This window comes from Coenobita brevimanus, chromosome 14 (genome assembly GCF_032717465.1).
Source record: "Coenobita brevimanus isolate Jiangsu-jjx chromosome 14, ASM3271746v2, whole genome shotgun sequence".
NCBI classification, from domain to species: Eukaryota; Metazoa; Arthropoda; class Malacostraca; order Decapoda; family Coenobitidae; genus Coenobita; species Coenobita brevimanus.
In genome coordinates, this window is record NC_136967.1 from 31958221 (window position 1) to 31982481 (window position 24261).

At 41.5% G+C, this 24261-nt stretch overlaps 1 protein-coding gene across 1 annotated transcript in view; it reads right to left on the reverse strand.

Annotated features, from left to right (window-relative positions):
* Positions 1–24261, reverse strand: part of LOC145390339 (F-box DNA helicase 1-like) — a 187566-nt gene that overhangs the window by 129280 nt on the left and 34025 nt on the right. Inside the window, exons 5-7 of the mRNA XM_080265297.1 lie at positions 19687–19834; positions 13408–13606; positions 12880–12959 (exon numbers count right to left, since the gene is read on the reverse strand). Coding sequence (XP_080121423.1) covers positions 12880–12959; positions 13408–13606; positions 19687–19834 — 427 coding nt within the window. The remainder of the gene's footprint in view (positions 1–12879; positions 12960–13407; positions 13607–19686; positions 19835–24261) is intronic.

Sequence of the window (24261 nt, forward strand, 5' to 3'; positions counted from 1 at the left end):
AAAAAAAAAAAAAAAAAAAGTACAGCTCCCTTTTCTTTCCTATTTATTTTTCCTGAAGCTGTCAAACTATGAATATGACATATGTGATCCCTTTGCCTGGCATAAATCCAAACTGCATCTCAGCAATATTCAATCTTCCCCATATCATATTTTCTAGGACTCTCTCCATTACCTTCATTATCTGATACAAAAGTTTTACGCCTCTATACAGTAATTTCCTCCTTCCAGAGCATCACCTCTCCCCTTATACACATTTACTACCACACTCTTCAGCAGGTCACCTGGGACAACACACTCATATAAATAAATTTACCAAATCAGTAACTAAACCCACTTCTATAAATAATTACTGAGGCCTTCAACATTTCAGTGGTCAACCCAGATACAACCACTGCCTTCCCCCACTGCATCCTCCCTATTACACTGCCCACAGTAGCAGCATCAATCAAAGGCCATGGGCCAAACACTGGATCCACTGACTCTAAACACTCCCTGCTCCAGTCAAACTCCTCATACAGCACCTGGTTATAATGCTCTATCCAGGTGTCTAATATCCTCACTGTCCACCACTACCTCTCCTTCATCATTCTTCACACGCTGCTCACCTGTGATATCCACGTTTTCCCTCTTCCTCTGATCTGACACCTTAAATGCCATACTCTTCCTTTCAGCACAATTAAGTTTACCCAGTAAAGACTCAAATTTTGCCTTCTGTACCTCCTTTCCAGCCCTGCTCTTGGCATCCAAATATTCTACCTATCTATTTATCTATTGCCAGACGCCTCAATCCCATTCGGGGTGGCCACAAACAAATCGCCTCCATGTCGCCCTGTCCCCCGCCATTTCATTGCCCTGCCCCCAACTCACACCCTCCTCTCTCATATACCTCTCCACCCCATCCCTCCATCTCATCCTCGGCATCCAAATATTCTTCCCTCTATTACCACCCCTTTTCCATTCCTGGAAAAGTCTTCCTTTCTCCCCTAATGGTAGCTTCTACACCCTCATCTCACCACCATGTTACCTTATGTCTTGTAGGGACCCTTGCCCATAACTCAAGATACTGTTCCTGAGAGCTCTATACTGTTCACTAACACCCCTGTCAACAGCTCCCTGTTCAGCCATCACTCTACTCATCTTGCTATTGAAGGCATCCCTTACTGCTTGGTTTTTCAACTTCCATATTTTCCTCCTGGGTGCACAGGTCCTCTTCTTCACCACCCACTCCTAAAGCACCATGTCATATATCACTGAGTTTACACACTTTTAGCTCCCTATACCTTTAACATTCCTCACCAACCTCGTATCAGCCCTCCTGACCAGGAAATAGTCAATCTAGTTACTATTTCCCCCAGACTCAAATGTAATCAATCTACTCTCTCAGTTCCTAAAATGCATGTTGCACACACTCATGTTCACTGCCTCCCCAAATTCAAGTATTCTTTCCCCCTCGACATTCCTCCTACCATATGAGCATCTCCCACGTACAACTTCATATACATACTTCAACTGCTTCGCTCACAAGACCATTTAAATCCCCACTCAAAACTACATCATAATCATCCACCATACCACCAACCAGATGTGTCAAGTCATCCCAGAATCTATCTCTTTCTAAGTCATGCATGCCAGCCCGTGTAGCATAAGCTGATATAACTGAAATTGTGAATTTACCAAACGCTATTTTCACTGCTATAATCCTTTCATTCACTCTCATTTCATTCATGACTAATTTTACCCACTTCTCAACCAGCACACCTACACCACCATATCCACCTACATTTTCCCACCAAAATAGCTTATATCTGCAGTCCCTCTTGACAATCATTCAAGCTGACCCTTCCCTAAACTTGAATTCTTCTATGAAACTGACATCTGCCTGCCTCCTATTCAGTATCTCGACTAAACAAAAAACATCTCTATCACATTACAAGATGTGGTGTTTAAGTGGTCCAATAGGTGATCTGCTGTACAAAAGTATGAGAGTTCAATCTCATGATGGGTCAGAAAACAGACCGATATTTTAATTTTTAAAATACAGATTTTGCTGACCTTTAACAAGACCCACCAACCTGTCAGAAAAACAACCCTACTAATACAATCAAACCAGTCCTGGCTGAGAAAACCCTAGCATGTAATCAATATGGACAATGGGTAAAAATGCCACAATGATGACATGAGAGGGTGTGTGGTACACAGGAGGGCTGCTGAGCCACAAAGACAACTGTTACTTATGCCCAGAATCTCTCTCTCTCTCTCTCTCACACACACACACACAAAAAAAAGCATACCTAGCAGATGTCGGTTGAGCCAGCTCCTCGAGAGTCCTAACTATCTAGTTTTGTAGTGTGGGGATTTGAGTGCTGTCCTGTTTTGTGATTTCATTAAGGTCGAGTAGTTTGTTCTGTAAAAACATGGGCTAGAAAGAACCATGGATGATCAAATATATAGACACCAAGGTGTCAAAATGGAATCCGTAAACAAACCCAGGAAGTTGGGGGGGGGGACTGTGACTATAGAAAATTTAGAAGGATTTTAAGGCTTTAGAGGAAAAAGCACTGAAAATATGCTTTAGATGCTATTTACGAAAACTGAATTACTGGAGTCAACTGAAAGAAGCTAGGGCTGAGAGGGAAATGGAATATGTTGAGAAAGTTGATACCAGCTTGTTGATGGAACTAACAGAAAATATGAAAATTGTGCATGAAGACATAGTGAAATTGAAGAGAGAAATGGTGAGCTGAAGAGGAAACTGAGGGATGATGTGGAAAAGGCAAATATTGTGGATGCTGCAATGAATGAGGAAAGACAAGTTCGAGTGGAGTGGCACAATGAAGAAGAGAATCAATTAATAAGCCTCAGATGAATTACAGAAAGGCAGAAAGGCAGAAGCAGGAAAATAAGAACAGAGCTGAAATGAGTAAGATGGGACTACAAGATCAAATAATTAAGACTGTTCAGAAGAAAGAAAAAAAGTGCTGTGAGATAGTGGCAAGAAGTAGACGTGATCATATTCAGCAACAGTAAGAAATACAGAAAATAAAGAAAAAAAACACGGACTGGGATGAAAGAAGACGTGGAAAAAGTTGGACAAATGTTGAGTGGTATTCGTTATGAGAGCAAAGATTGGGAATGAGGTTGAGGAAGTGAGATTAGGCCAGCATAAAAGGGGGAGCCCAGACCATTAAGAGTGAAACTGAAACAGAACGTGTTGCCGAGGAAATTTTAGATGTTTCATGGAGATCCAATAATTCAGAAGAGTAAAAAAACATCTTCACAGGGGGGAATTTAAATGATGACAAAAGGGAGAAGTTAAAAAGTCATTGTAGGGTGGAATAAATATAATGTATGGAGAAAGAATAGGGAAAAAAAAAATGGTTGAGGTGTGCTGGTTGACTCATAAAGAAATTACAGCAAGAAGGATAGATCTTGGAAATAACATAGCAGAGGTGATAGTGGTTGATATACAAGAACATCAGGGTAAAAAACTGGATATAGCTCCAATGCAAATGCCTCCTCAAACAAGAATGTGAGGAGGGAAATATGAACATCTGATGAGAAAGTCCCTAGATGTGTTAGCAAAGTTGATTTGAAGAAACAATAAACTGGTGCTGGCTCAAGATTTCAACTGCCTGGAGGTAAATTGGGAAGGATTAGATGCAGGATAAATGAAGAATCTTGAGGATACAAAGTAGTGGACCTGATTGTAGAAAATGTGTGAACTCAACATGTCATGGAAAATACAAGAACTAGTGGAGATGATGGACCATCAATGTTGGATTTGGTGTTTACGAAAGATCCCAATGATGTCTTTATTATAAGATACCAGTGTCCCCTGGGTATAAGTGACCAGACAGTCATTGAAAAGCAAGTGCTGATGAGAGATATGGGAGTGAGAGAAGAAACATATAAGCATGATAGGCAAAACTATGGAAAGCAGACTTTGACTTCCTAAGGCATTGTTTTGGTAATGCAGATTGAAGCTGAATGACAATGGCGGAAAATAGCCATAAGGAATATAGAATTACTGTATAACGAATTTATATGAAGTGGGTATCAGCAGACATGTACCAAAATTTATCATCAAAATGGAAAGGAAAAAGGAAAGTTTAACTACAGATGCAGGATGCCACAAGAAAAAAGAAATACAGCATGGAATAGGTTACGAAAAAGACACAGTGAGCAAGCTTGGAATGAATACAAGGAGGCAAGAAGTGACAACTTGAAGGTACGAAGAGAAAAAGAAACGAAATATGAGAAGGATATTGTGACTAAAACTGAAGAGGATCCAAAATGTTCCATATTTTTGTAAATGGCAAAATGGAAGTATGGGATACCATGGAGAAGCTGAGATGTAAGGATGTGATATGGTTATGGAGAAGGATATGAGTCAGATAATGAATACCAAGCTACATTCAGTATTTGTAAATGAAAATGAATTTAAGGAAATCAGGCAAAGAAGGAAGGGTTCAGCAGTTAGCTGAGATAGTGGCTGACAGAAATGAAATATTATAATTGATGAGGGAATTAGATATGAAAATGGCCATGGAGCCAAATGGAACTGCTGGATGGATATTAAAATATGGAAGCTGAAAAACCAAGTAGTAAGGGATGCCTTCTATAGCGAGTTGAGGAGAGTGGTGGCTGAACAGGGAGCTGTAGACAGAGGCGTTAATGAACAGTACAGAGCCCTCAAGAACAATTTCTTGAGAGTTACTAATGTAACATGCGGCTGGACAAGAGGACCACCAAGACATAAAGTAACTTGGTGGTGGGATGAGGGTGTAGAAGCTGCAATTAAGGAGAAAAGAAGGCTTTTCCGGGAATGGAAGAAGGGTGGTAGCAAAGAGGAATATTTGGCTGCCAAGCGTAGGGCTAGGAGAGAGGTATACAGGGCAAAGTCTGAGTCACAGAGACAATTACTTGATAACCTCAATCATGGAGAAAGGAAAAATATATTTAGGGTGGCAGGTCAGGTGAAGAGGGATAATCGGGATATCATAGGTGAGCAGTGTGTGAAGAATGATGAAGGAAGGGTAGTGGTGAACAGTGAGGATATTAAAGATGCATGGAGAGAGCATTATAACCGGTTGTTGAATGAGGAGTTTGACTGGGACAGGGAAGGTTTGGAGCCAGCAGATCCAGTGTCTGGCCCTTGGCCTTTGATTGATACTGCTACTGTGAGTGAGGCAATAGGCAGGATGAGGGTGGGGAAGGCAGCAGGTGTGTCTGGGTTGACTGCCGAAATGTTGAAGGCCTCAGGCGATATAGGGGTGAGTTTAGTCACTGACCTGATAAATAGGATTATTTATGAGTGTGTTGTCCCAGATGATTGGCTGAAGAGTGTAATTGTAAATGTGTATAAAGGGAAGGGTGATGCCCTGGAAAGAGGGAATTATAGAGGTATAAAGCTTTTAGATCAGATAATGAAGGTAATGGAGAGAGTTTTAGAAGGTATGATTAGAGAAAGAGTGAATATTGATGAGATGCAGTTTGGGTTTATGCCAGGTAGGGGGACCACTGATGCCATATTCATTGTTCGACAGCTTCAGGAAAAATATATTGGTAGGAGAAGGGATCTTTATTTTGTTTTTGTTGATTTGGAAAAGGCCTTTGACAGAGTCCCTAGAGAGGTGGTGAAGTGGGCAATGAGAAAGCTTGGCTTGGAGGAGTGGCTGGTTAGGGTGGTTATGGCCATGTATGTGGGTGCTCACACCCAGGTGAGAGTGAATGGAGATTTGAGTGATGAGTTTTCCGTGAATGTTGGTGTGCATCAGGGGTCAGTCTTGAGTCCCATGTTGTTTATCATGGTACTTGAAGCCCTTTCACGTGACTTTAGAAACGGACTCCCGTGGGAGTTGTTGTATGCTGATGATTTGGTGTTGATTGCAGAGAATGAAAGGGAGGCGGAGGAAAGGTTTAGGAAGTGGAGAGATGGTATGGGGCAAAAGGGTTTAAGGGTAAATGCAGATAAAACAAAAGTGATGATATCTAGGGTTGGTGGCGGTACTGTCAAAGACGAGGGAGAGTGGCCATGTGCAGTTTGCCACAAGGGCGTGGGAAGTAATTCCATCTTGTGCGGTGTGTGTGATAAATGGGTGCATAAGAGATGTAGTGGTATCAGAGGTAGACTGCGAGATAATGCTGATTTTATGTGTACGGCGTGCCGGGGTGAGCAGGTGGAGATCGTCAGACGTGAAAGAATTGAACTTGCTGGTGAATCTCTTGAGTGTGTGGAAGAGTTTTGTTATTTAGGAGACATGTTGTGTGCTGGAGGTGGGGCTGGAGCTAGCTCTGTGGCTAGGGTGAGAAGTGGTTGGAAGAAGTTCAGGGAGCTCTTGCCTCTCCTGACATTGAGGGGGCTCTCCCTACGTGCTAAGGGGTCTTTGTATGCAGCGTGTGTTAGGAGTGTAATGCTGTATGGCAGTGAGACCTGGGCAGTGAAGGAGGAAGACATTCGCCGGCTCAGACGTACAGAAATGACAATGATTAGGTGGATGTGCAGTGCGTCCCTGCGTCCAAGGCCTGGAGGGGCTGGGTTTACAATGGAAGAGTTGAGAGGTAGGATGGGACTGGAGTGTATTGGTGTTGTGATGAGGAGAGGTAGATTGAGGTGGTTTGGACATGTGGAGAGGATGGGGGATGATAGTTGGGTGAGGAAGGTGAGAAGTGTTAATATTGGGGGTGGGGTTATGAGGGGTAGACCGAGAAAGACATGGGACGAGGTCATTAAGTGTGACCTTAGGGTTAAGGGACTGAACAGGGAGGCTGCAATGGATCGTGCAGCATGGAGAGCCGCCATTAGGTGACCAAGGCCGACACATGCAAGCATGTTGGAGCCTTTAAAAACGAAAACGGAAAACGGAAAACGTGCAGATCACATGATGCTGTCAATTCATGACATTAAATGCTCACTGAACACTGGAGAGTTGCCAATACACTGGAAAAGGGAAAATATAGTGCCATTTTACAGAGAAGCTAAAGGAGACTACTCAATTATTGAACGGTATCCCACACCACCGCTATTTGCAAACCATGTGAGAAAAAATGATCAGAAAGTGGCTGATTAAGTTCCTAGAAGAAAATGAGGTAAAAACAGCAAAACAGTTTGGATTCAGAGAAGGTCCATTATGTGTCACAAACCTGCTTAGTTTTTAATGCGGAGTGGTGGATATCATACTGTACAGGAAAGAGATGGCAGGGTAGATTGTGTTTCCCTGGATTTGAAGAAGGCGCTTGGAAGGGTGGCCACACAAAAGATTGCTATGGAAATGAAAAACTATTGGAGAAGCGAATGGGATACTATTAAAATGGACAGAAAATTATTAAGCAGGAAGACAAATGAGAACAGTTATGAGAGACATGTACAGTATTCTCAATGGAAAAGTGTGACTAGTGGAGCACTGCTAGGTTCAGTTTTGGCTCCTATTATGTTTTTCATTTATGTGAATGAAATGCCAGCAGGTTTAAGCAGTTATATAAAAATGTTTGCAGGTGATGCAAAAATTATGAAGTGAATCCAGTTGTGAGGTGCTGCAAAATGATCTGGATAAGTTGTACAGTTGGAGCCAACTTGGGAAAAAAAATAAATAAATAAATAAAAAATAAAAAATAAAAGTCCCAGAAATGGGAATAGGTGGCAAAAGATCTAGATATGGGTACAAAATGGGAAGAGAGAGGATCAGCAATGCAAGGGAAGAAAAAGATCTAGGAGTGACCATACAAGATAATCTATCACCAGAGATGCATATACAGTAAATAAGATCACTGGAAGGGCATGTAGAATGATGGGGGCTTTCAGCTTCTGGATGAGGAAATGCTGAGAGAGATAACTGTGTCCATCATAAGACTGAAATTACAATATGCAGCAGTGAGAGAGGTACCCCATTTGAAGATGCATGTAATAATAATAATAATCTGGCCTTTTGTTTCTCAAAAGCGCCAGTTCTTCCTTTTGGGAATTCACTAGCGCTCGACACACATACATTATTTTTACAATTACAAGAATTGTGACATTTCTTGTATATAATACAAGCTACATCATATATACATGAAAGTGGCAATAATTAAACCCTATAATCATCCATCATAGTACCTCTCTCCAGGTCATAGCATTTTGAAAAGAGAAAGGTTTTCAGCTGTCTCTTAAAGGATTCAACAGTAGAGAGTTGTTTTATGGACAATGGCAATCCGTTATATAATCTAGGGCTCTATATGCAAAAGAACGATCAGAGAAAGATGACTGGTGAATGGCTCCTGGCTCATCAAGACGCAAGGAATCATCTTCACTGCGTTACATCACACCCGGGCGTGTCGATGGGAGTTTTAACAATTCAGCAAGATACTTCGGTTCACCAAACTTAAGAACCTTGAATGTAATAAGACACAGTTTAAATTCAATTCTAGCCTTTACTGGTAACCAATGCAACTCAATCAGAAACGGGGTAGTTGAGGTTCTCGGGGGGAGACCAAAGATAAGCCATGCCGCCCTGTTCAACACAGACTGAACTTTTGTTAGTATATTATTTGGAAGACCAACCCACAGTGAATTACAATAATCAACATGAGAGACAAGTGGGGTTGGTGGAGGATTAGTGCCCCTCCCTGTAAAACAATTAACTCTAAGCCGTTGGCCATCCCGTTTGGAATACATGGCGTCTGGCAATGAATGAATGAACATGAGAGAAGACCACTGCATGGACCAATGTTAAGAGGCACCGTCTATTCAGGAATTTTCTCACAAAGTACAGGTTTCTGATATGCAAGTTACACCCTCTTACAACCTGATTAATATGTTCTTTGTAATTTAACACAGAATTAAAATAAACACCCAGATTTCAAACAGAACTGACTGGATGCAGCTGTGACATGCCAATGTTCAAAGCCAGGGCACTGTCAGTGTCATCACCCCTTCTGTTTCCCCTGATGATGATGATCTCAGTTTTACCATCATTCAGCTTAAGTTTCCTCTTAGCCATCCAAATCTTAATATCAGACATTAGAGATTCAAACTTTGTCTTAGTATCGTTGATATCTGACATCTTAACATAGAACTGGGTGTCATCAGCATAAAAATGATAAGGACACATCATGAGCATCAAGTAGATACGATAAAATACTTGTGTAGATAGTAAATAGAATTGGACCCAAAACTGATCCTTGAGGGACTCCAAATAGAAGAGGAGCAGAATCAGAGCTAGCGTAATCAACAACCACTCTCTGAGATCTGTCCGACAGATACGACTTAGGGAGCAAAAGGGCACTACCACGAATGCCATAAAAATATAGATCATCCAACAATAGTTTATGATCTACTGTATCAAAAGCTGCAGACAGATCCAACAGAACTAGGAGAGAGGACATCCCACTACAAGTGTTTGCCACCAAGTCACTCTGAATCCTTGTTAGTGCAGTTTCAGCTGAATGGTATTTTCTGTATGCTGATTGAATAACAGGAGCAACTCTGTTGTGTTCCAGTAGTGGTAAGAGTTGATCGAGTATGGCCCGCTCAATAATCTTGGATAAAAAAAGACAGGTTAGAGACAGGACGATAATTTGTCATGCTCTCGACATCAAGGCCAGGTTTCTTAATTAGGGGCCTAAGCAAAGAACGTTTCTCAGACTGCACAAAATTACTTTCTAAGAAGCATCTATTTATTATGTTGCAGATAGAGTCTGCAGCATGCTCATACACATCAGGCAGTTGTGACATGTTACACAGATTGAGTGAGCAAAATGTTTTATTAAGTTCTCTGATGTAGCATTTGACTTTGTTTACATCCAGCGGATGAAACGTTGAAAGCAAATGATCCCCGGTGCACCGTGGCTGGAAGTCAACTGAGTATGCTTCACTAGGAGAACTGCTGTCTAAATCACTTCTTATGCGAAATATCTCACTTGTAAAAAATGAAGCAAAATCAGAAGCCAATTAGGCATCAGATACAGAAGTTGGTTTAACAATTACATTCCTCCGACCAACCAAATTGTTCACAACTGCAGACATTTTTTTTTTATCACCACCACATGAATCAACTTTATTTTGATAATACCTACCCTTTTGGGCTTTTACAGTGTGAACGACTGCTCTTCTCGCAAAAACATAACGCAAACGAGTTACTTCAGTCCGCTGCAAGCGCCACTCACGTTCTGCCCTTCTACGTTGTCTACGCAAAGAATTAATGGATGGACCATACCACGGAGAATTCTCACGTACAGTGATTGTTTTTACTACCTCAGGACAATAATGGTCAAAAATTGACCAGAGCTCGTTGTTGTAAATATCAACCAATTCACCAGAAGAAGGACTTGAAGAATCGATGGAGTTTAAACGCTGATCAATTTCAAAACACATTAACTGGCGGTCAACATTGCTGTAATTTCTGAACCTGATGACCTTTTTATATGAAGGGGATTTCGGGACATCAAAACTAAGAGTGATCAGAGCATGATCAGAGATGAGGGGGTCAAATGAGTCAACCTCCACATCTGATACGTGCCTGCAACCAACAGGGGACAAGATCAAGTCAAGGACATGTCCTGAGACATGAGTTGGATTACTCACATGATTGAAAAAATTGTTCTGGGTGATCAACTCAAGGAATTCTGAAGAAAATGGTTTTGACTCTGGACTGTCAACCCAATAATTGAAATCACCAAAAACAAGAAGTCCTCCAGGTTTAAGAGAAAACCCTTCAAGGAAATGGAAAAGATACAGAGGATGGCAATGCTACCAAGTCTGAGAGAATTGTTTTATGAAGAGAGACTGAAGAAGCTGAAGTTACCAGTGCTGAGAGAGAGAGAGAGAGAGAGAGAGAGAGCGAGAGAGAGAGAGAGAGAGAGAGAGAGAGAGAGAGAATATTTGATTAAAATGTTTAAAGGAGTTTGAAAACTGGAAAAGGTGCATACAGAAGATCTGTTTGTGGATAATGATGGAAGGACCAGATGACATAAAAGATAAACTGAAGACTATATGCTGAAATGATACACATCTCATCTCATCTCATCAGCCATTTGAGTGTCCATTGCAGGATCGGCCTATCCCGACCGAAGTGAGGACGATATAGCCAATGTATCTCTATCATGTGGCTTAGGCTGTCTGGTAGAGACTGTATGTAAGGTGAGAAGTGCTTGTAAGTGTAACTGTAATGTTGGAGTGGCTTTGGATGTGTGTGCCGTCTGTGAACCAAGTGTAATCAGCCTGCGCATGCCAACTGGGTGCAAGCATACTTTATAGTATGCGACATTGGTTCAACCACAGCACCCGTTGTGTCTGCCTGCCAGAGTAGTACGTGGCCAGAAAAACACTCCCAAAGTTTATTACCCTGGCGGGTCGCGAACCCTCGTTCTTCAGCGTACGAAAACGCACACTTTACCACCGTACCACAGAGGCTCCAATGATATACATATACATATAAATAAATAAATAAATATACTGTATATATATATATATATATATATATATATATATATATATATATATATATATATATATATATGTATATATATTTATGTACAGTATATACAGTACATATATATATATATATATATATATATATATATATATATATATATATATATATCTTTTCTGAAACAGAAGTAAAAACATTTGAAATAGTTTTGAAGAGGAGGGGGCACAAGCAATGAACAGCCGTGTGTTTAAAAGTAGATTGGATAATTTAAGAAAACTACGACGGGAAAACACGAGCTATGCTCAAATCCTGCATGCTACAACTATGTACACACACACATACACACACACACAAAGTATACCACCTTCACTAAATGCATCTTATTTGGATTACATTCAAAATATCACCATCCCACCACTCCAACTAGGACAAATCCACTGACTACTAATAATGATAGGACCTGGATTAAGGACTGACCTTATCAACTTACTCGTTTTGGGAAAAGCTCATTAATATTGATGTCACTATGAACATACTCAAAGAGTTAGTTACAGTATTTTGAATAATTATTGCTGCTGCTGATGGTCTGGGCATGTTGAGAGGACGGAAGATGACAACTGGGTGCACAAGGTGAGAGGTGTTAACGTCAAAGATAAGACTATGAGAAAAAGACTAAAAAAAAACTTGGGACAAGGTCATACATGTGACCTCAGGGATAAGGGCCTGAAGAGGGAGGCTGCCAAAGATCGATCAGCGTAGGGAGGCTGCCAGAGATCAATCAGTGTAGGGATGCTGCCAGAGATCAACCAGTGTAGAGGGCTGCCATCAGGTAACCACAGGTGAAGCATGAAAGCATGTTGGAGCCTTTATAAACAAATCTAAACTAAGCTAAAAGCATACCCAAAGAGTAGATGTAAAACACTGCCTAACTAATGAGGTGGGCCACAGTTACGAATATGGAGGGAAAAATGCTCAGAGGTAGACTGTGGAAGACTTAGGATGGGGTCCTGTGCACAGATCTTTGGGACAGGGGTTTCAGATGGGAAACTGTTCAAGATAATGATGTACGGATGGCTGCCATCAAATAGACTGGTCCATGGTCTTTAAACTTATTTTCTAATCAATGAGGCCCAGCAATCACTCCTACACAGAATAAATTCATCTGGGAGTACAGTAATCAAATATGTATGTAGTTAATGGCATGAAAAAGATTAACATCATCAGCCTCAGAGCATATTTTTTTATTGCATTAATTAGTCAGCTATGGCAAGACACCCTGAGCTGTTGGGGTAAAAAACAATCTCAATATCCCTTTTAGCCAATGAATATCTTTTTACTTATGTTCTGGTTAACACAAAACAGTTAATTCAGCTTTGGTAACATATCCCCAGGCTACACTAGCTACTGAATGTTGACTATACTATGGGTAAGCATGATCACCCAACTGCTAGGTGCATCACTGAACTGTTACCTCTGGTGGGGCCGCTGCTTGCAGAACTGAAGCAGGGTAGTGGTTTTGCCTGTGCCTGCAAATGCCACAATCTTCACAACCTGCAAATATTGAACAAAACAATTTTGTAGGTCCACACAAATTAATGTCAAAAATCTGCATTACATTATTCTGAATGTGCTGTGTACACTTGCTAGAAATGAGAGAAACTTAGAAAATAACAATATACAGTACTGTATATGCTGAAGGAGATAAATAATGCAGTTGCATATTTTATAAATTTTCAATCTCTATATCATCATCTACCCACAAATATACTGGACTATGGTAGCCTACAGCCTTGGGCCCTACATTCACACATGGGGTAATATGGGATTGGCTGTTAAAAATATCATTCTCCTGTACTATCACAAGAAAACATTCATTGTTATCACATAATATTTCATGCAGCAACTTCCATCATCACAGTTAGCAGAGAAATGTCACCAAAGACTAATCATGACAGTATATTATTGTCTACAAAACAACATATGGCAGACAAGCCCTCACATCAGTTGGTTGGATGTCATGACTGATGATCTGCATCTGTTCGTGTGTGTGACGTGGACTGTCTGAGGCTGGGGCAAGGAATCGAGTTATGGACTGCTGGCCTGTGTGCTTTTTCTGAAGGGTTCCTGGGTCCTGGGAGAGTGAACCAGCCCAGCTGTTTTCATACAGGTACATTGCATAGTACACAATGTAGTGGTATCTGTGCAGAATGGTTGAGGCATTAGCTAGAGGAACTGACTAATTCAAATTTTTATATGAGTGGTTGGATGGATATATGATTGGTTGAACTGAAAGACTGTAAACTGGGAACTTATCCTTTATCCAGCATGAGTATATAATGTGAAAAGGATCAAACTATCTAAAGAAGTTAAATCTCATTCCACTGTCCTCACTCAAGATATACCATTTTGACCCACAACTTCTGAATTATGTCATACTGGTACTGTGCCAAAGTTCTCAGTCCATCATGTACCATATTACTGTACTAACACAACACCTTCATCCCTTTTGCAGCTCTGTTACCAATTCTCTGGTGTGGATCAAGTTTCTCATAACACCAACTACTTTCTTCGATGGGCCACTCAGGTTTCAACATTGTTAACAGATTTATCTCTTCTGTTGGGAGGTAAGTGTTGACAATCACCATCCATTCACTTGATGTTGGGCTGCTTACTCCTCCTCAGATGACTCTCCACTGAGTGAAAAGCTTAATGGTGTCCTATAACCCAGATTTGGAGACCTGACTTCCAATCCTCCAGGACTCTACCCTCCACCAGGACAATCTGCACACCTTCCACATCCATTCTACTATCTCTCCCCTAAGCTTACACATTTCACCACACACTCCATCAACTCTTGGGGCTTTCCCAATTTTGACTTTCTTCATTGCATTCACTACTTCCATTCTACTGATCTCTTCCTCCCTTCTCACTACCCTCCTTCTCTCAGCCATTCCCCAGCCACTTATACTTGCATTGTTTTCATTCTTTATGTTTAACAGTTCCTTAAAGTGTTCTCTCCATCTGCTCACTTTTCTTCCTTCTCCACTATCAATTTACCATCTTTATTTTTCACTCCCTACTAACTTCTTTATCACCCTGTCTAACTCTCTTTACCTCCTTCCAAAACATTTTCTTACATTCCCTCCATTTTACTCTCAAATTCCTTCCATACTCCTCATCTACTCTCTGCTTACTAATCTTTTCACCACTTTGTTCCTCTCTAGATATAACTTTCTCCTCCATCTCTCAATTTCCTCCATGCCTCTGCTTCCCATCCACTCACTTTATGCATGCATGTTGGAGCCTTTAAAAACAAAACGAAACTTTTGCATCACAGCTTGCCTCACTCCACCATGCTGTTCCTTGCATCCCCTTTCATCTTCTCTTCATCCCACACAAAACCTCACATGCTGCGCAGATTTCTTCTGTGAATATCTTGCATATACCTTCCACCTCCCCCATTTGCTCCAAAACATAGTTACCCATCAGCTCCTCCACTTCCCTCGTATATCATGCCTTTTTTTCCATCCTCATGCAACCTTTCTACCCTCCTTGTATGGACTACTTCCTCCTGTCCTTTCCTCCTCCTATTCCTCCATTGCACTTGAACCTTGAATTTCACCTCCACCAAGTGGTGGTCAGAAAGTCCACTGCCCCAACCGCTGTATGCTCTTGCATTCATTACATACCTTCTCATTCTATCATCCACACACACATAATCAATCACTGCCTTCTGTTCATTCACTTCACCATCCACCCTCCTCATCACTCGTCACACATACCTGTGGTTCATTTTGTGCCTAATCAAGCATCGCCTTCTGTTCATTCAGTTCACCACCCACCCTTCTCATCACTTGCCATGTATACCTGTGGATCATTTTGTACCTAAAGAGGGTATTGGCTATCACCAACCCCCTCCCCGCACAAACGTCCACTAGAGCATGGCAATTCTCATCCACTTCTCCAGGCACACTCCACTCACCAACTACTCCATCTACCTTCACATTCCCTGCTTTTCCACTCATATCTGCAATCAAAAACATTCTTTCATTCCTCTCAAACTTTTCCATGCATGCTTTGACATTTGCCCAGAACTCCTTTCACTCAGCTTGCACGATCTTGCATTGGCGCATACACACACACACACACACACACACACACAATCGCCCACGTTTGTATTCCCACTTTCAATCTTACCCACACAATCCTTGAACCAACTGATCCATACTCTCTTATATTCTCTTTCCATCTCTTGCACACAACAGTACATATACCCTATTTTGCCCTCCTATTCTCACCTCCTGCACATATACCCCATCCATACTCCCTCTCTCTCACCTCTCCATTTAGTCTTCGTTAATCTACATATGTCCACTTTTGCACCCTCAACCACCTGGACAACCTCTCTCTCTCTTTCACCTCATTAATCACACCCCTTACATTCCACGTTGCAATCCACACCGTGTCCTTTGTCTGGCCCTTGGTCGTCACCTGTTGGTCTGTCCCGAACGGAGGCTTTTTGTTTGTATTTTTAGTTAGTTTTCTGAGAAGGGGCACTAACCTTCTGCCAACCCACTTGCTGACACGTATGGAACAAGTGTTGGTTGGTTACAAGGTTACCACCCAGCATATTAAATGATTTCCTGGTTTATAGGAAACCATTTGGTTTGTCACTCAATGCAGTTACCCAAAACAGTGTACCACTACTCTTAATGTGTGGATAATTTTATACTGATTGTGAAGTGTTTGGTATCGGCATGAGTGAAAACAAAGATTTACACAAGATATATAATGTAATCTTGTGCCAGTGATGACCCTGTAATGATAAAAATACTTACCAAAGAAGGTTTTTGACAGAATTTTTAAGAGATTATCCTTGATACCTAAGAATCAAGGGATTATCCGTGAAATCAGATCAGTCACTATTCAATCCTAATACGAGATTCAATTCTGTAAGGCTATAATGCAAGAAATGAGCACGAACATTATATGGCTAACACTCTCTCTTCAAAAAGACGGTATTAATGTGCAATGGATCTCGTACGCACTGTTAGCAATGGCCAGGTTAATACTTAAGCCGTGTGAAAAGGTACAGCTGTGCATGTGCATGTACGGTACTTGTATGTAACAAAGCTCCAAATCTGTATTCAATGAAACCTTATACAAGCAACCACTGGGAGTCCAATAGCTGACACTGTTCATTTGGTTCAGACTGATATTATCTGAGGGAGTGTTTTGGCCACCTTGTATGCAACACGGGCATTCTCTAAGGAGGAATTCTCATCACATTTGGTGCAAATGGGGTGTTTTTTCACCTTTTGTGGAACAGGGGTGTCCTTTAAGATGTTCTGGCCATCTTTTGTATAATGGGATATCCAGGGAAGGAGTATTTTGATTGCCTTTTATACAACAGGAAGTCCACTGAGGGGGTGTTTTGACCACATTTTATATGATGGGTGTCCTTTATAGAGAGTGTTTTGGTCACTTACTGCATGTTACTGCTACAGCCGCACCCTGCCAGATTTCACTTAGAGTCTTTGTTAGTAGGTGGTGGTGACCATCATCTAGCCACTTGATGTAGCACTGCTTACTTCTTTCTTCACCTTTGTCATTCTTCTTCTGTGTCTGCATTCCTCTCCTATTTCTCTTATCCTTACTGTAATCTTTTGTTGCTCATCTTTCCACTTCAGGTGGCTCTACTCTGAGTGACAAGCCTAATACTTTTCTGTAAACAAGAAACCATTTACAACACTAGGTGGTAACCACATGACCAAACAAGGAGGCGATACAAAGACAACAGTGGTGCCCGTCAACTGGGAGAATGTAGTGTCCGCCCGGAATCAAACCTCCATATTCTTCCCAGCGCCTTGCTGTGGTGAGGAGCTGTTTACTGCATGGGAACATCAGTTCAAAGCACACATCATCCCTGCAGGGGCAGTCTTTTACCTGCAGCTGATGGGTCTGTTTGGCCAAACAAACCACGGTTACTCAACAATGACAGCAGCTCTGAATGCTACTTTAGGCAGCTCTTGAGATTTCATAACACCTCTTCCTTTGTGGTTTCCTCTGCACACTGCACCTCAAAATCCTCTTATCAATATTTTTGCCACTTTTTAGGCCTTGTTGCCATGCCCCTGGCAGAGAATGCACTTCAGCAAATCCAAAAAAGCTCTTGACAACATTTAGCAGCTTTCTTTAAACACTATACACATCTTGACACCTATTAACATTCCCAATTCACCCTATGATATACTTTTTCAGATCCATGATTGCAATCCAATACCTTACAGTCCTTTCGCTTGCATCTCCATTACTTTATAATGGAAAATGTGATTTACAAAGCTCTTGCCAATCAGGATACTATCCTGTTCATCACCCACTAAACATTTCTCTCTCTCTTACACAAACACACACACACACACACACACACACACACACACATGCATGCATTCACTCACACAGGTGGTCCTGGGTGGAAAGGACATCACTGGTGAATATGAGGGAATATAAAAAAAGTAGTGTTCCAACTCCTAACTGTTACTGAGCCACAGTTAGTGATGACTATGGGTGAATTATAAGGAAGACAAATTTTGCCCATAAAATCATCTTTAACTATAGCTCCATACAGTATAATTTGGCCTGAAGCTGACATGGAATTTTTTTACTTTCAATTACCTCATCTATCATTTCCCAAAGTTACACCCTTTCCTCTAGGGCATTCTGTGTGTACTGTACATTTTCTCTCTTTCTCTTACTCTCAATATATTCCCCCACTACTTCACTTGAATTCTACTCTTACAGCCACTGTTTCCTTTTTTCTTCCACAACACTTTGAACCTTAATATCCAACCAACAACTTCCTTCTTAGCAGTAAAAAAAAAAATAAATAAATAAAAAAAAGAAATGAACAATTTGGTCCACAATCTTAAAATGTAAGACTCTTGTGATACGTATTAATTGCATTCTGAACCAATTATACACAACAGTTAACAGCTTAACATATAAAACAGAAAGTTAATCTGGTGTTGGTACTGGTACACCAAATATCACTTTGACTAGAAGTTACTGGCATCTGCGACACTGCTTATTCATCCAACTGTGTAGTCATACCTCATAATTTACAGTCTATCTTGGTTAGAAGGTAAGCTGAATCCAGGTGCACAGTATTTCTGCACAATAGCTCACCTCGAAGTTCACAAACACATAACCCAACCAATCATTAGGTTCAAATGGAAACCAACACTGAGTGAACTGTTGTGAAGAGACACATCAGGATTTAATAACTTCTGATTGGAATGGGTTAGAAACTATGGACCATTACTGTCATGAGCAAAATTTTGCCAATTCCCTATCAACGTAGAGTTTTGCCCTTCATATTTTTCAACATCCCCTTACCATCAGAGTGTCCTTTCTACTCATATGTTCTTTGCATATGTTTCATACTGTTGTCATCATCATCATCATCATCATCTGGACCTCCTTTCCCACCCTAGGGCTGGGTGAGGAGTAGCAATGTCTAGACAGCCAAATTTGCCCAATCCAATGGGCCATGCTTCCACTCACTCATCATTTAAGCCCCTGGAATCCTGGCTCTATCTGATATGCCAAAAACATTCACCACGTTCTGTAGCATCACGCAAACGTATCCGATAGAGTCAATCCGGATGCTGTAAAAAAAAAAAAAATAATAAAGGGTGCCAAATCCCTGATCACACACTTCTCACAAAATTCATCCAGCCAGCCTGATCTCTTGTCAGTTCCCTAGCCTCACCGACTTCCAAACCTCTCTTCCTCACACACTCATCCACCATATCTCTCCACCTTCTCCTTGGCCTACCTTGCCTCCTTCCTCCTTCAAATTCGTTCAGATATATATTTTTCACCACTCTATTGCTATCCATTCTCTCCACATGACCATACCATCTCAGTACACTCTCTTCGATTCTGGTGTCCACCGACTTTGACACTCCACTTCTTTCATGAATCAAATTATTTTGTATCCTATCTACCCTCTGTACTCCACATACATTCCTCAGCAGTCCCATCTCCACTGCTCTTACTCTTGACTTTTCCTTTTCATGCCACACCATAGTCTCACAACCATATGTTAAAGCTGGCACTAACACTCCTTCATGTAAGGCTCGTGCAGCTGCACCACTCAAGCCTCTGTTGTCACATATTCAATTTATAATGCCACAGATGAGAGGGTGTGTCAAAGAACTGTTGAATGTGTAACTACAGTACATTAAGTGTACAGTAATGCAATGCAATGATAGACCTGGTAGGGAGATTTAGCTTCCTGGTGCAATGGAAGAGGAAAGTGGCAAGGCAGTAGAAGGCTTCCACAACATCACATGAAGTGAATGCTGAGCCACGATGTAGCAACAGCCCCAGCACTGCCTCCACTTGCCATACGTCCCCACACACTGTCGAGGAGTACAAAAAGGAATAGAATCCACAATGAAAACTAAATGAATACAACAAAAATGCTCTTTTACTCTAGCAAACAAATATTTCAGCATTCCATAATTCCAGCTACACAATATTTCTGCAATGCATTACAGGAGGCTCACACTGTGCGCAAGTTGATGGGCAGTCCACGACCTCGCGCACTGCGATTTCGTGTACTGTGAATACATAATCTTATGGGAAAAGAACATATAGGCAGGGCCCCCTCAAACTTTGATACTTTTTTAACCTTAGAGATATAACAAAGGAAAAATCTTTAAGACATATACTACGGATATAGTTAAAATAACAAAAATATGGTCAGTCACCTTAAAAACAGATGACAGGCCTGATGGACTTAAATAGCAGGGGTTCCGAAGAGCAGCAACGCACTTAAAGTCATGAGTGCCCCGCTGCACTGACTGCACCAAGCGTGTTTAACAGTTGCCAATGTTGTATTATTCCAGGCTTTGATGAAGAAATGCAGCAACAGTCATTGTGATAGGGGTTGCAGGTATGCCTGGTGGGGCTGTGGAGGTGGAGGGGGGAGGCGGCTGGTGCGTAATGTGAGGCAGTGGAGGTGGAGGGAATGGCGAAGGGCGAGTCAGAGAAGGTGGTGAGGGGAGGATCCTCCAGCTCCTCCTCACTACTGCTCAAATTTTCAGCGATTTACTTCATCTCTTCTAGTCTGTTTGTTTCAATCCTCATTTTGTTAAGGACATATTTGCAGTATAAAAACTTGGCATATGAAATAACCATTATTCAAATGAATCCAAACATCATTACAATTTAGAAACTGGGTATCTATTCTAACTTACCGTTACTGCCGAAAACGTTATTGTCGAAGTCATTATTGGCAAGATCTTACTGTAGACTCCTCTTGAGCACCTTCCCCACGAGCCTCTAGTGTCATGATGGGTGCGTTGTGCGGGGGGAGGTGGGGGTGGCATAATCTGGGAAAATAGCGGTTTTGGGACACTCGTTGCCTCTGCCTTGCGTATTGTGGGCTAAACTCGTGCATTCAAAGTTTATGGTTATGATTTTTGGTCACTCGTGTACTATGCAATTCACACACTGTGATCACGCGTACTGTGACAGCCCACTGTACAAGTACAGAATTTCAACCTCCACAAACAGTATCTTGGTGTTTTACTATTCAACACGTGGAAAATTTTACCAATTCAGTATTTCGGTTTTCCAATATTCAAGCTTCACCTACCATATCATCAATCACAGGAAGGATGGGGGGAACAGGTCTACAGTGCACTTCACTTCCTTCAATGCTGGTTTTTGAGCTGTACTTAGGACTTACTTAAAATTATAAGTTAAATGCAACACCTTTCTTCCCTCATGCACCTATTTTGACTTTTTTCTGCCAATTCAGGAGTAAAGCACAGAAATACTGTCATTCAAAATATCATGTTACTTTTAAAGCTGATTTGCCAGTTTTCCTAATTTATAATCACATTTACCAAGAAATCAAATGCCAGGCTGACTACTACTCATACATGTTTTCTACAGACAGCTCACAGCTTATCCTTTTGGGTTATATTTCTTCATTTTTCCCTGAGCCCTGTCATGTGGAAGGACACTGTTCCAACTCAGGCAAGATCCTGTCTGCCACAGGAAGGTGGCCATTTGCTTGTGATGGGTCCACTCGGCTAGATAGGCCGAAGCTGAGCAGCAACAACAATTGTATCAGATGTATGGAAAAACTGTGATATTATGGAACACATCCCTAACTTATAATTAGGATTGCCTGTAGTCCCTTGAAGATCATGGTGTGAAGCAGCACAGTTCTGAATGACAAAATGAGGTCCTTGAGCACTCTTGCTGTGGCGGCAGGAGCAGCAGCAGTAGCAGTAGTAAAAGTACAGATCAATACAAGGCCACCAATGTAAAACATGTAGTCTATGAAGTGATCTCACATGTTGGCAAAGTGGAAGATGTGAGGATATGGTGGGACCTTGTAACATCTCAAGGCCCTGAAATAGGTTACTATCCTAATGCAAGTAAGTCCATCTCGATTGTGAAACAAGCTTACTATCAAGATGCAAAAGAGTCTTATAGAGGCATAAATGTGATAGTGACTGAAGAAGATCAGAGAGATCTAGGTGCTGTGATTGGAACTAAGGAGTTCAAAGACCAATATGTAAGTGATTAGGTAAATACGTTTAGAAGAAATTCATGTACTATCCAGCCACGCAAAAAAAAAGAACCACATGCAGCATACAGTGCACTTACAAATAGTGTAAAGCACATGTGGACCATCCCAGACATCGAGTTGCTGCTACAATCACTGGAGGATGCTATCAGGGATTCATTCCTCCCATCACTGACCAATGGCCACATCCCCACACCAGACAAAAGAGACCTTCAAGCACTACCACCCGGGATGGGAAGCCTCAGCATAAAAATTCCAGCAGCCGTGGCAAGCTACGAACACAGAAATTCCCTCAGGCTCACCAAATCCTTGTCACAAAAGATTTACGCTTGGGTTGTGACAAGTGACATAAAGACACAGATAAGCAAGGAGTGAGAAATAAGATAAAAGGAACAGCTGCAGCACATAATCAATCATCTAACACTAAACCAGTGCAGAAGAAATGAAATGGCACAGGAGCTTGGAACATCAAACTGGCTGACAACCCTGCCTCTCAAGGCAAAAGGCTTTCACTTCAATAAACACACACACACACATACGAACAGCCACAGCGAACAGACGTCTCTTGACTGCTCCCAGGCCAAGGCCCAGCCACCGCTGCAAACCTTAAGTAGTTTTCAGGAATTATGTTTGTCCTGTCTCCTATGGTCTTGTTTTAAGTTTAAAATACTGTAAGTTAATACAGACTACCAAAAATGTAAAGATTTATTGGCAAGAGTATACATGAGTGTTTGTTGTATTTTTGGTAACAGCTGTTTTGGTACTGTAAGTTGTAACCAACCTCAAACATGGCCGAAAATGTAAACACTGAGGGACTCGAATTTCCAGGATTTGATAGAAATACTAATGTCAGGGATCTGGTTAAAACACTGATTATGAGGATTAGTAACTTGAAAAGAAAGTGGAGAAAATACAGTAGTGTTAAAAGATGTCGGAAAATACGGAGATTACTATACAGAGTCTGATCCAGTCTAATGAGACGGCGAATGAAGAGATCAGAAATTTGAAGCGTGAAAATATCGAATTGAGGAGAAAACTAGAAGAGATTACTAGTAAAACAGAGAAGGTGAGCAGTGTATTGGAAAAGCATAAGGCAAAGTGGGCACATGTATAAGAACAGAAAGAAGTGGTCAGCTTAAGAGAAATCATCCAGGAAGAAAGGGAAATGAACAAGATAAAATTGGAAGAAAATGTAGTGAAAATACTGAAGAAAAAAGAGAAAATAGTGAGAGAAACTGTAGAAAGGAATAGATGCATGATAATATATGGAAACAGGGAGGAGGAAGAAAAGGTTAGATCCGTGAGACTCGAGAGAGACACGAACCTGGTGAGAGGAATATTAGACAAGATTGATCCCGAAGGAGACAAGTGGGTAAAAGAAATTGAGGAAGTAAGGAGATAATGCTGATTTTATGTGTACGGCGTGCCGGGGAGAGCAGGTGGAGATTGTCAGGCGTGAAAGGACTGAACTTGCTAGTGAATCTCTTGAGTGTGCAGAAGAGCTTTGTTATATGGGCGACATGTTATGTGCTGGAGGTGGGGCTGGAGCTAGCTCTGTGGCTAGGGTAAGATGTGGTTGGAAGAAGTTCAGGGAGCTGTTGCCTCTCCTGACACTGAGAGGACTCTCCCTACTTGCTAAGGGGTCTTTGTATGCAGCATGAGTTAGGAGTGTAATCCTGTCTGGTAGTGAGACCTGGGCAGTAAAGGAAGAGGATATTTGCAGGCTCAAATGTACAGAAATGACAATGATTAGGTGGATGTGCAATGCGTCCCCGTGTGCAAGGCCTGGGGGGGCTGGGTTCACGATGGAAGAGTTGAGAGGTAGGATGGGACTGGAGTGTACTGGAGTTGTGATGAGGAGAGGTAGATTGAGATGATCTGGGCATGTGGAGAGGTTGGGGGATGATAATTAGGTGTCGACAGTGAGAAGCGTTAATACTGGGGGTAGGGTTGTGAGCGGTAGACCGAGAAAGACGTAAGATGTGGTCATTAGGTGTGACACCAGAGTTGAGACTGAATAGGGAGGCTGCCATAGATCGAGCAGCATGCAGAGCCGCCATTAGGTGACCAAGGCTTACACATGCATGCATGTTGGAGCCTTAAAAAAAAAAAAAAAAAAAAAAAACAACTGTGTATTCCAACCTGGGGCAGATCATGGACACTATCAATTTTTTCATCATCTCATCCATATAATGAAATGCCACCCTTATGTTTGTCAAGGGCTTATATGTCTGACAATCT